Source organism: Sapajus apella, unplaced genomic scaffold (assembly GCF_009761245.1).
Source record: "Sapajus apella isolate SASKATOON/1434 unplaced genomic scaffold, GSC_monkey_1.0 scaffold19, whole genome shotgun sequence".
Lineage (NCBI taxonomy): Eukaryota > Metazoa > Chordata > Mammalia > Primates > Cebidae > Sapajus > Sapajus apella.
In genome coordinates, this window is record NW_022436959.1 from 22,578,343 (window position 1) to 22,592,107 (window position 13,765).

General features: G+C 34.6%; 1 protein-coding gene across 13 annotated transcripts in view; it reads left to right on the forward strand.

Annotated features, from left to right (window-relative positions):
- DGKB (diacylglycerol kinase beta) overlaps positions 1 to 13,765 on the forward strand; it is a 723,408-nt gene that overhangs the window by 218,566 nt on the left and 491,077 nt on the right. For all 13 annotated transcript variants that reach the window (XM_032286738.1, XM_032286728.1, XM_032286731.1 and 10 more), the window contains 4 exons: positions 1,004 to 1,121; positions 3,515 to 3,603; positions 3,687 to 3,803; positions 13,565 to 13,663. In XM_032286738.1, coding sequence (XP_032142629.1) covers positions 1,004 to 1,121; positions 3,515 to 3,603; positions 3,687 to 3,803; positions 13,565 to 13,663 — 423 coding nt within the window. The remainder of the gene's footprint in view (positions 1 to 1,003; positions 1,122 to 3,514; positions 3,604 to 3,686; positions 3,804 to 13,564; positions 13,664 to 13,765) is intronic.

Here is a 13,765-nt window from a genome sequence, read left to right on the forward strand (position 1 = left end):
GTAAAAGCAAAAGTAATGATATAGAATAATTTAATTTAATATCTTGACCTTCTTGTAAGGAGTTTAAGAGATTCCTAAGCATCATATTATTTCATTTTGTTTTAATCTTGAACAATGCAGCTGTGATTAAACATGTACAGGAGTAGCTATTATGATATAGAGAGTTTTACTCAGAAGAGAAAAAATGTGAAAGTATTTTAGTAAAGTGGGAATTAATTTAAACTCAAGGTTGTATTGTGGCAAATAACTTTAGTGATTGTTATAAGTAAAAATATTAATACAGTTTTAATGTTTTTACTATCTTTCTGTGAGATTTAAACTACTTATATTTTATAACAGAGTAAACAAAATGGTAACATACATAAATCCTTCAAAAAATTTACCTTTTAAAATACACTATTTGCAGCATACTCAAACAACATATTAATATAAATTGAAATATGGAATTGTCAAATGAAACCCTGGAATATCACCAATAACTTACCTTTTAGTATTAGTTTTCCATCCCATCCCATTCCTCTGCCACCTTACATGACCTGATCACCATCAAGAATTTTCTATATTACTACTAGTAATCCAGGGTTAATGACATCTTTGCGAGTTCTTATTTATCAGGCTCTTCCACTGAAGGGTATTTTCTCTTTCTCTTTATTCATTTATTTGTTTATGGAATTGTGATAAGGATAAAGTATTTAAAGGAGAGGCAGTCACGTCCCTGATCCATGTGGCAGGTTGTGGTGATGGTTTGGGGTATGCTGTAGAGCTGTTGATGTTACAGAAGAATTTGTGGGTTGCTATAGCATCGGCGATTTGTTAGCTCTATCTCATTTCACTAGAGCACATGTGTTTTTCTAAAGGCTCTGCAGTGATCTTGGAGAAAGTCAGGGATGAAATAACAGATTGTCTTCACATGCTTCAGTCCAGCTCTGAGTTTTATTGGCACTTACATCTTTCACTGTTTATTTCATTAAGTGAAATCTGTTTCTCTTACTGCCTCATGCAGAACGTGAAGGATGACGGACAGCACGTGTGGCGACTGAAACACTTTAACAAACCTGCCTACTGCAACCTTTGTCTGAATATGCTGATTGGCGTGGGGAAGCAGGGCCTCTGCTGTTCCTGTGAGTACATTTGCTCTGCCTGGACATCATCTCCTTGAGTGAGCAAAAGTTGATTTCATGGAATAGTCTGATTTTGTAGATGGAGACCTAAAAACCGACCTGGACCATCTCTGCACATGTGATTTATATTTTTCTGTGGTGTATTTTTGAATGTTTAGGTTACTCTAACTTATTTCTTCAGTTTTGGAAAAGCCTACCCTTGGAAAAGAATGAAGGACATTTTCCAAGTCTTCAGTGATTTTCTTTCCACTGTAGTTTAATTTATTCATGATTCCAATTTCTTCAGGGATTATTTTGAAGATTTTCACTAGTTTTTCATGCTTATATCTTATTCATATTTGGCCTCCCCCCACCCCTACACAAGTTAGTCACTTTATTCACATGGATGTCTTATAATGAGTTGATTCCTTTGGGTATTTTTTTTTTAAGTTACATTAATTGATTAAAAATAGATTTGCATTCAAATTAAGAAATCGCAAGAAATACAAACTAATTTTATACCCCAAGCCTATTATTTTTAATGCTACCATAAGGAAAATCTTCATATATGGTTAATAGATATTGGAATGTAAAGCATTGATGATTAATGAGTTGTGGACATTTTTAAAATTTCATTTCACTCATCTTTTCAATTTTCATTTTATTCTGTTAACTCAGTACTGCCAATGAGAACGTTCTTAAAGTGTATATAACATTTAGTTCATAAAATCACCTAAACATTTTTAAATCTGTAGCATGTCTACCTGAGAAAATTTTACAATCCATGATAGTCCTGATAAATATGAGTAGATATTGATATTATATCCTCTTCATTTAAGTTCTCCATTAAACCATCAATTTCTCTCTCCACAATCTTTTCTTCTTATAAAGAATTACTGAAATTGTCAAGTTCATTAAACACATCCCATAGTTGTGCATTTAATTGAATCTTATTTCTTATGTGGCTTCCATACTATCAATGGTTTATAGGTTTTTTGTTTGTTTGTTTGTTTTTAGCTAGAAGTTTCTTTGGTAATATGTTTGAGAATTTCCTTTCTCTCAGATGTATTATTTGACATTTAATACCATGTTTTAGTGCAACATATGGATATGGTATCTGAACTATTTAAGGATTTTAATAAAGTTACATGAAATTTGCCATGTGTAACATTATGGTTTCTGACAGCTATGTTTGAAAGGTTAATTACATGTTAGTGACACTAGAACATTCTTCATATACAAAAGAAGTACTTTGTTTTTAGTGTTCTATTATTTTTAAGAAAAGGAATTTTTGTGATGGAGTCTGTTAGTAAGAACACATAAAACAAAATGATATGTCTTCAGTAAGATGAATGATATATAAAGAGTGAGAATTTCACTGAGAAGTTTTTACTGGTTAGTGTGGTGAATGCAATACTCAATATTATTTTTAATATGGAGGAAAAGAGAAAGCATGTTTTTTCCCTCAGTGTTGCAAAAGATAATCACAGATGTGAATATTTTGGAAGAGTTTTACTGTATAAATATTCTGTGGATTTAGTATGTTTCATTCTAATTTCAGGAAGTGGTTAGTTTTTTGTTTTTGTTTTTATTGAGGAGGCTGGCTACATGGTTATTTTTAAGTATTGTATTAGGCATTTAGAACTCAATTTGCATTTCATTAAAAGAACACATGTATTTGACCCTAAATCATATTCAGACTCAAACCATAAAGAATTTGAAGGTGCCAAAAACGTATGTCTTGGTTTTCTGACGTAAACTGTTTACATACACAGATAAATATATTTGCTGTGTGTATGTATATATGTATTTGCATAGTAACATAAATTTTTGCATATGCTGCCCAGCAAAGGCTGTTGCTTTTGGACAAACAATGCCATGATGGCAAGTGAAGAATGAACTTTAACTGAAGCCCTGGCTTGTATGATGAAATCTATTCTCTGGAAATAGACTAATCAGCCATTTAAGGTTTAGATAAGAGGCAAAATAGCATAAACTCATGGGCTTTTTCCCATGCCCGCCAGCTGCTCTCATGCCTATACTTGTAAAATATAGATCTCTTCCTTCTAGCAAATGACACCAAGCCATTTGGCAGTCATCAATTTGTCTTTAATATTTTTGTCTTCTGGGAATTATTGTGAAAAATTTGAGTGAGGACTGATTTAATTAAGCATTTCCTGCTATGCCATGATAGGGGAGCCTTGGTTTTTCACATGCATAATATTTCCTGTACTAATTGGCCTTTTATATTCCATGGTCAAAACAGTCGACTTGGACTTCTCCGTGATGTGGCTGATTGGATTGATTAGGGAGCAGTGGATATGAAATGAGGTTCTGTTAATGTCATTCTTTCTCTATGAAATTACAACCAGGACCAGGATTAGCTCTGAATTTGTGTACCTGCTTCCTTTCAGTCTGCAAGTACACAGTCCATGAACGCTGTGTGGCTAGAGCACCTCCCTCTTGCATCAAGACCTATGTGAAGTCCAAAAAGAACACTGATGTAAGTTTGTGTCCATGCTTGCTTTCTGAAGTTGGCGCCTATATGATGTGTCCTCTTACCACAATGATGTCATTCTGTTCTAGGTCATGCACCATTACTGGGTTGAAGGTAACTGCCCAACCAAGTGTGATAAGTGCCACAAAACCGTTAAATGTTACCAGGGCCTGACGGGACTGCACTGTGTTTGGTGTCAGATCACAGTGAGTAGCAATTGGAAAACAAATCCCAGCACTTACCCACATTGAAGACTGTGTATCTCATGCTCTCTGAAAGTCCTACCCTAGAAGGGCTTCCTGAACCTCTGTATAAGCATAAAACCATGGAAACTTCTTATTTCAGCTTATTTGCAATGAGATAGGCTCAGGGTCAGATTTGTCTCCATAGAATCTGGAATTTTAGAGCTGGTGACAATCTAAGACATCATACCATGCTGTGGTTTTCAAACTGTGTTCCATGGAGAGCTAGAGGTTCCCAGGAAGGTAATCAGAGGCCATGGCGAGGAGTAAGCAAATGAGAGTAGGGTATTGATTGGGTAGAACTCGGTTCTTCCTGTATTCCACAATCCTTTTTGATAAGGGTTTTCTGGTTTGCTTCTTGTACATTTATTTTAGTCACAAAATCTATGGGCTTAAAAGGATTAGACAAACAATGAGCTTCAATGATGTAATTATATAGTGAAGACTCAAAGACCAAAGAAAAAATTAAGCAAATTGTCCTTAACCACATGACTAGATAGAAGTGCAAGGAGGCCATATTTTAGGTCTCGATGCTTCTAAAAATTCATTTTACCCTTCTTCCCAACATAGTGTTACCTTGCTGTTTCAGTTAAATCATAAATTAGGATATAAGAGATACTGATGTAAATGCTAGTCATTGATGGTGTTCACACTTAAGAAACAAGAGATAAATTGGTCTTTTCTGGGAAACTTTAGAATTCTACCTGGTTTGAATGATTGTCAAATCTAGTTTGAAAAAATTTTTGGAATGAATGCAGATGTTAGATGGTACTTCTACAGTTATATGTGTAGTTTGGGGAGGTTAATTAGAATCACACATTTTCAAGAATAGCTATTTTTGATAATGTAGTACAAAAATATATATGTGACTGGAGTTTTGTTTCCAGCATAGAGTGAGTATTCATGTTACAGGACTAAAATTTTTGCTTTTGCCAGAATAAAACAGTAGGAGGCACTGAATCAGTTAAACAAATAAATGTCACCAGTGTGTCCCCCAGTGCACTGCCCTCAATCCAGGGATTAAACAATTCTCTTAAGTATTCTCTCTCTCTCTCTCTCTGTCTCTCTCTCTCTCTCTCTCTCTCTCTCTCACACACACACACACACACACACACACACACACACACACACGTATAAAGAATAATGAGAAAAACAACTGACTTACATTTCAAAAATACAATTAAGTACTTTCTTTTAAATGAACACGTTTTCTGCAATCATTTTCAACTATTAGTTAAATTATATTTACATTTGAAATTTTCTCAATTATGAAAGATAGTTTTTTAAAAGTGTTTGGTTATTATAATAAAATGTCTAACGATGATTCAAATTACACACATGAATTATTCAAACATATTGAATTCCCAGCTTTAAGAAGATCGCAACTGCTTCATTTTTTAAACCATTCACGCACCTTTTTAAAAACAGGTTTGTTTTTTGCTAAGCATTTACAAAAATATGTAGTTTTTGTTTCTGACCTTGTAGGGGGCTTCCACTTATTTTTTTCATATGGTGAGTATTTTGCTGGTTAAATCTTAACTTTAACATGAACTGAGATTAGAGAACATTAGAATTTACTTCTTCTTTGTATCTCCAATTGTATTCTTATTCTTCATAAATTTTGAAAATATTGTCTTGGGTTTACTATTCATATTTTCTTTTTTATTTCTTAAATAATCAATGTTTTTAAGTGTGTACTCAGTTTGAACACTCCAAAAACATACATCACTAACTTTTCTAATGGAAAATTTCAAAGCTGTTAGAGTTTTCTGTATTTGATTCCTCTCATTCTTTCTCGATTTAATCTCTGTGAAGTCTGTCTTCTACAATTTCCAGTCACGGGAATCACTGTCCTCAAAGGTACTATTGCCATTGGTCTCTTATTTGTACTCAAAGCATCTTAAAATTCTTCCTTTCCTTGTTTTCTAGTCCATTTTGTTTTTCCTCATTTTCTTCCTTTTTGTTTTCATGGTTCTTCTTGTGTGGTGCTCCAGAAACTACACCTAGCCCTACTGCTCACAGGTTATGCATTTGCTTTGGTCTTGTTCCTGACCCTAGCCTTACAAGAAAAGAAAGAGTCACCTTCTTTTAGAGGAAAAAGGATATCGCTTTTAAATAAACTGTACTTTTTTAAAATCTAAAAATGTATGTCCCAAATCAGATAATACAATATACCCTTAACATTTTATTCTTTAATGTCATTGGATAACTGAATGTTTTTGTTTGTCCTTATGGCGTAGCACTACGTAAACAGTGAATGTCTTAAATCCCTGCTCAAAATTATTAGTAAATCAATCAATTAATCAGTATCAAAGTTCTACTCAGGAAACAGGCTAACCAGGGATCTCTGATGGGGATAAGGCAAAGCAAGCAAGAAAGAAAAAGATAAATGCTGCCCATTTACTAAGCTCTCTCAAGTCCCGAGACTTCTAGCCGACCTCAGCCTTATTTTATATAAACCATGAGCTCCAGGCATCTTATGGATATTAAGTGCATAAAACAAGACTTGTACAATTTTTTTAAAGTTATCGTATATCCAAGAGACTATATCTCAAAAGTCACTTCAGCCTCTATACAATTCTGGATTTTTAATTTTAATCAATTTTAGGGACACATTTACTTAATTATTGATTTTGTGCCTTGGATAAACAGGATCTATTTACTTTAGAACATTTTTGTACTTAGTAGTATTTGCAGTTTCCTATTGAGCCATTGCAGGAACATTTCAGCATAAAATGGATCTGCTCTTGACTGAGGACTATCCACTACTACTGCTTGCCTTTAAACAACTGAATTTACTTTCTTTTGCGTTTACACTTTCCGGAAGGTGCTATGAACATAACAAAGAGCTAGGAGCAGTTATAAAAGTATTGGGTTATGGGGCTCCAATTCTAGGCTTCAGAAAGGCCTATCTGAATGGGTATCATGAGTAATATATTGTAGAGAGAAACAGAGAGGTTGGCTTTGTTTCAGGGTTTTGCCCAAAAGCTGTTACTTACTTTTATAGATGACTTTTCGAAATGACTTGACTGTTGTAAGTCAGACCAACCAGATTCTTAAGTTCATCTCCTCTCTTACTAGTGGTGTCATATTGGACCATTTTATATAAGCAGTTTGGGCAAATTTCCTAATGTATCAAATCAAGTTAATGATGCCTAGTTTATTAGATTGTTATGAAGATTAATGGGGCAAATAAATCTCTGCAGATATGTTTAGGACAAGACCTCATACATAGTAAGTGCTCAGTAAGTAACAATTCTATTTGTGGGTGTATGAAATACTGTTTGGGTGCACAGAACCAACCCCTGGTTTCTAGAGGGCACTCCATGAAGAAGGCTCATGTCATTTGTCTCTCCCCTCTAGAAGGATGGATAGTTGCCCAGTCTAAGTGGGAACAGCACCTGCATACACTAAAAACATTCAGAATCCTGTGGTCCTGAATCTCACTAAATCCTAAGCTACACTGATGGATTTTCATTCCTGAAGACTATTACTACAGTTCTCTCATTCTATCAGACATAGCATTGTCATTTTTCCACTCACTGGAAAAAAAAGTTATAAGTCAATTTTTTTTTTACTCTTGTCTTTTACCTTTATCTCATGTACACAACCTGTCACTGAGTCTTGACATTTCCTACTTAAAATATCTCTCTCAGATTTGAGGTTTTGTCTCCACATTCGCAGCCCTAGTGCAAGCTCTTAGCACCTCTTGACTAGATTAGAGTCAAAATCTCTTGGCTCATTTCCTTAACAGAAGGTACTTTTCCTATAATGCAGGCTGCATACCACCTCCAGAAAGATCTTCTGAAAATACTAATTTGTTATCATATGCCTTCTTTAGCAATCTATAATAGTTCTGTGATAATAAATGCAGCCCTCAACACCCCTTGCCTCAACTTGGTTTTTAGTTCTTTAGAAATCAGAACCAAACCTAAACATAACCATGTGTAATATTCCTCTTCTCTATACACCCTCTGCCATAGCTGTGTATTTCTGTTGACAGTCCCTTGGGGAGGCCATGTTTTCTTCACACCCATTATTTTGTTCACCCCCTTCCCTTGAATGCACTTATCTTAAATTCTAACCATACCTTAGGAAACAAGCTAGGTTACCTGTCTTCCTTGAAATTTTTCTTGACACTAATATATCTTGATTCTGAACAGTTTCTGCATGTTTATTCCACATCCAAAGAGAAAGTGAAATGCTCTCCAGTGGTTTCACACAACAGGCTAAGGTTGTTTGTACTGTTAATTGTAGTCCATTCCTGTTGATTTTCCATGTCACACATTGTTTCCTGACCACCTGAAGTTCTTGACAAAGTACTGAGTGTAGAGAAGTCTTCAGTAAGATCACTTTAATCACTCATATACTATTCTCCTTACAGTAGGATATTAAATTTCAAACACAGTTTTTATTTAAGGTTTGTTTCGTAATATTGTCCTGCAATGCTCAAAAATCCATCAGATATGCAAGTAAGCTTAAACAAATACTTAAAGATAAAAATCCATTTTCATACCATATTTCAGTTCATACTTGTGAATTCTTGATTTACTAGTTGGCCATCTTGTAAATATAAAGTTAGGTTCTTAGAATGAAATTTTATATTCTTTTATAAATCTACTCACTTCAAAATTAAAATGATGAAAAGCTTAGGGAAGGTCAATGGAAGACTGCCTTCTGATATTTAGGCAACCAGTCTGTGTGTTTTATATTTCAGTCCTCTGGGACAGGCAAAATATTCACCTTGGCTCTCTCTTCTGTCTTGATTAATAACACCCTTAATATCCCACTGCTATACCTGTTCATTTCTTCTCAAAGTGTGTTTTCTTGATACTCCATGTAGAACATGTTGTAAATCACTTCTGGTCAAGGTAAGCTGTCACTGGTCAGGCAGGACTCACCAGGATAGGAGGTTGATACATTTGTTTAGTGCTGAAAAAAGAACACTTATTTCATTGAAAAGAATTACTAATTTTGTATAATATAGAGATAATATTATTTACTAATATACCGAATTCCTAACAGTAATGTTTAAAGGTTTCCAGTGCTGTGAAAACATTTCTGCTTCAGCAAATGCCAGTCTTATGAAGTACCCCAAAACTAGAAAATATTAGGGGCCAGTGGAATGGATTAAACCAATGAATATGTTCTTCCAAGTCAGGCCTTTGGGTTTTTCTTTAGAGGAATAGTTGATTTCCTATTTTCCTCTAAATTCCCATGAACATTTACTTTCTATTTTTCCTCCTTTTGACTTCTTAGATTCCATTTTCTTCTCTGACCAGCACACCCACTCTTTACTCAACTTCACCAAGAAGTATATGCAGGCACACATGCATACACACATTCACACACTTTCTTTTTCTTTCTATCTTGAGACAGCTTTTTCTAATAAACATAGATCTGGCTCTAAATTAGGTGCTACTGGAAGTTGTCATAAACTCTGAAATTATTTCCAAGTGTTTAATTCATTTCCAGGAAAAGCTGGTTCCTATTATATGACTTTCCTACATATGGCACTGAATCTCTTAACATGAATGGGAATTTCTGGATGTATATTTTAAAATGAGCTAAGGATTTTTATGCCTTAGATTGAAAAAAATGCAAAGATAATTGAACAAAAATGTTTTGAAAATTTTTAAATAGTAAACAATTCCTTTTCTCTGGTGCACTATTGGTTGTTTTACTCAAGAGGCAGCATCTTCAGTGCTCTAGCTTATTTCTCTTCTTGATGAGGATCTCTGTGTTTAGGGTTTTGCTGATTTGGGATATAGGTTATCTTTAAAACAATTATCAGCCTTCAGCATCTTATTAACACTGAGAAGGACTCAGCTGTGCCTTTTTCTTATATTCCTGTCCATGAAATATGGTGACAAGTTTAAGCACATTTTTATTGTTGATGATATTCACTTAATTTTTAACTTCTGTGACACATAGTAGGTATGTATATTTAGGAGGCACATGATATATTTCGATACAGGCGTGCAATGTGAAATAAGCACATCATGGAGAACAGGGTATCTTTTCAAGCATTTATCCTTTGAGTTACAAACAATCCAATTACCCTCTTAAAGTTGTTTAAAAATGTGCTTTTAAATTATTACTGACTATAGTCACCCTGTTGTGCTATCAACTAGTAGGTCTTATTCATTCTTTCAAACTGTAAAAAGCTTATTACTGAAGGAAAATGTGCATACAGAAATGCACTTATATCCAAAGGGCAGAGCTCAATGAATTTCACCCAAATGAATATTCTGTAAGCACCTGATCAGGAAACAAAATATTACTGGTATCTTAAAGAAAAAAAAATTGTAGCATTTGAATTCTATTATGTAACTTTATTTTGTTGAGTTTTGCTTTTGAAAATAGACTTTATTATTTAGAGCAGTTTTAAGTTCACAGTGTTCACTTTTACACTTTATAGGTGGTCCTAAAAATGATACGTATTTTCACATTGACTTTCACGATATATATTTTTTCCTCAAATATACTTCCAAGCAATATGATGCATAAACTAAACTTGTCATACAAATTTGATTCACGACTTGTAAAATGATCAGTACTCCTAACATAATGCCCTCAGTTTTAAAACTCTTGGCTACAAACAATGTCATAATGTTGATGGTTATGCAAATGTATTTATTAGCTGCCAGATTCTAGTCTTAATACAAGCATAAGGTATTCCTGCATATTATCAAACATAGACTTCTTGGTTAGGAGAGTTTTCTTGCATTGTGTGGCTCTATGTATCAGATAATAATATGGTTATTAAACTTTTTATGGATCCTACTCTGTGCTTATGTTTCTGGGAGAGTGCCTTACGACTGCCTAGGCAAAACTCAGAGATGTGGACCACAGTGGTAATCAAACTGGGAAATTCCATTCTAGTTTTATTTGGCTATGCAAAGGCCAGAATTTCATGGGATCAATTGTCGGTACCTATACTCTGAAACTCCCAAACCCCAATACACAGAGTTGTCCCTTCACATACACTGTGGTAAGCTCATCTACTTCGTGATTCTATCTGAGTCTTCGATTCTTTCCTTCTGTCTGGGAAACTATTCTAAATGCCCCAAGTTGTCCTTAAATTAATTTTATTTTTGCCATCCTTTCTTACATCAGTAACCCCCGAATAACTATACAGAGAGCTGAGTCGCCACTTGCCATATCAGTTGCAAATTGTTGGAAACACATGGATGGAAGCACTGAGGAGGCTGAGGCCTCTGACTGTGCATCTGTAGTCAGTGTTGGCATGAGACTCAGTATGTCCTGCCCCTATGGCCCTCAGAGTCACCTGTTTAGCTTTACACTGTAATCAAGAGTAATATTTCAACACTTTCTTGCTGTAAACACAAGTAGATTTTTATCTCGGATCTGTTTTTCTTTGTAGAGGATTCTTAGAGTCTGTTTTCTCAGTGTTAAGGAAGTTGCCCAGGATCAAAGAGCAAAAGCTCTTTCTCTGTGACATTCATAGCACAGCAGAGTCTTAAGATACATAGTCTTTCTTTGGTTTTAGTGCAATTTCTGTAGTACTGGGTATATTAGTTTTCTAGGGCTACTGTAACAGTGAAATAGGTGTCTAAACAAGAATGTATTCACTCATTGCTCTGGAGGCTAGAATTTCAAATTTCAGCAGGTCACCCTCCTTCTGAAGGCTTTCTGAAGGGGTCCTTTTGTGCTTCTTCCTAGCTTCTGGTGGTTGTCAGCAATCCTTGGAATTCTTTGTATTGTAGCTGCGTCACTCAAATCTCTATCTGTATTATCAGATGGACTTCTCCTCTCCATGCCTTTGTCTTTCTGTCCAGATTTCCCTCTTCTTCTAAGGATACCAGTCATTGGATTAAGGTCCAACTAAACCATGAATGACTACATCTTAAGTTAAATACATCTAGAAAGACCTCATATCCAATGAAGTTCACATTGAAAAGTTAGGACTTCAACATATCTTTCGGTGGAGAGGAGTTGATCCACCTCAACACTTGATAATCTGTTACCTTTAAATCCAAACACCCATGGCCATGGTTTATTATAAGAAAGTTGATCAGGTCCAATAAATTAATAATACATTTTAAACCGGTCAGTAAGTTTATTTTAGGAAACTATATATTTTAATTTTCTCTGAGTATCAGTTTTTTTAGTTCTATAGTGTATTCAACTTCTTCTCTATCTTTAGCACTTCTTACCTCTTGACAAAGACCAGTAGTGCCTAATATGCTTAAATCATTTTTTTTTTTTTTTTTTTTTTTTTAGACTTGGTCTCGCTCTTGTTACCCAGGCTGGAGTGCAATGGTGCGATCTCGGCTCACCGCAACCTCCACTTCCTGGGTTCAGGCAATTCTCCTGCCACAGCCTCCTGAGTAGCTGGGATTACAGGCATGCCCCACCATGTCCAGCTAATTTTTTGTATTTTTAGTAGAGACGGGGTTTCACCATGTTGACCAGGATGGTCTCGATCTCTTGACCTCATGATCCACCCGCCTCAGCCACCCAAAGTGCTGGGATTACAGGCGTGAGCCACCACGCCCGATTAAATCATTTTTATAGAGAAGTTTATATGCCATCGAGAAGCAGAGCTGCTAATTATGGATGAATATGTAAAGATACTTTTATTTCATGTAATGTAACCTAATATGCATTAATTATAGTAAAAATGTAGGGAATTAGCATGACAACAGTTTTAGATGCTAGGACAACAGAAATACCTCTTTGGTACTGTTCTGCCACTAAAAATCAAACAACACTCATTAGACTCCTATGCTTAGTTGATAAATAACTGCCCACAAAGGTATGTATGTTGTAGAAATTAATGTAGCCAAGGCTTGAATTGGGTAGCTTCTGATTTAAAACTGAAAAATGATGTGGCTCTTTTTTGTTTTGAATATGACATGTTATCTTTTTGAAATATATATTTTTTTCTAAAGTATGAACAGTTCATATCAAATTGATGCATAGTGTAGGAGGGAGAAATCTCTAGATGCCTTCAAGCAAGTATTATTTTACCAAATCTGTGTAATTTTTTTAAAAAGCTACCATCTCAATTTAAAAACATCACTATTTTAAGCACCACGTTATAACACCTTAATGTAAACTTGTGACCAGGTTAATAAAGATATTAGTTTGGGTTGATACATATTAAAAATAAATATAACATTGTATGATTATACACTAACTTAATGTTGAGCTGATAAATACAATATACAGATAAATTTTTATAATCATAATCATCTTTTATTTATATCCTGCTCCTACTGAGATGAATCTCTGGTTGCATTTACATATTGAATTACAAAGTTAAAACTAATGATGGGATCAATTATGCCCCATACTGAGCTGTGCACTTTGGAATGACTTTGAGAAAACATGAGGGTCAAAAAAAAAAAAAAAAAGCGTACACAGGCACAGTGGTTTCAAGATTATGCTAACAGATAAGCAAAGAAAGAAGTATGATGGACAATAATCTGTGTTTGTCAAAGAAATCAGCCTTCTTTGGTGCAAAACCTAAAGTATATTTTTAACATAAATATTTCTGAGAATTACAAAATGTACAGAATGTGTCTCAGAAGCTGATAAGTGGTTTATTTACAGTACATATATAAGGACAAATGTATTAGGAATTCCTTCTTGACTGTTTATTTGTTCTTATAATTTGTTTATTTTACTTTTAATGTGTTTGCTGTATCTTAATTGAACTATAGAATTTGATATTATCCCCCTTTCTCTTTTTTCAGCTTCATAACAAATGTGCTTCTCATCTAAAACCTGAATGTGACTGTGGACCTTTGAAGGACCATATTTTACCACCCACAACAATCTGTCCAGTGGTACTGGTGAGTTTTTCCTTATCATGGTTGCTGTGACTGATCAGTATCATATACCACTAAATGCTTCTAGAGGTAATTTTTCATTAATCAAGGTAGAACTATAGAGAT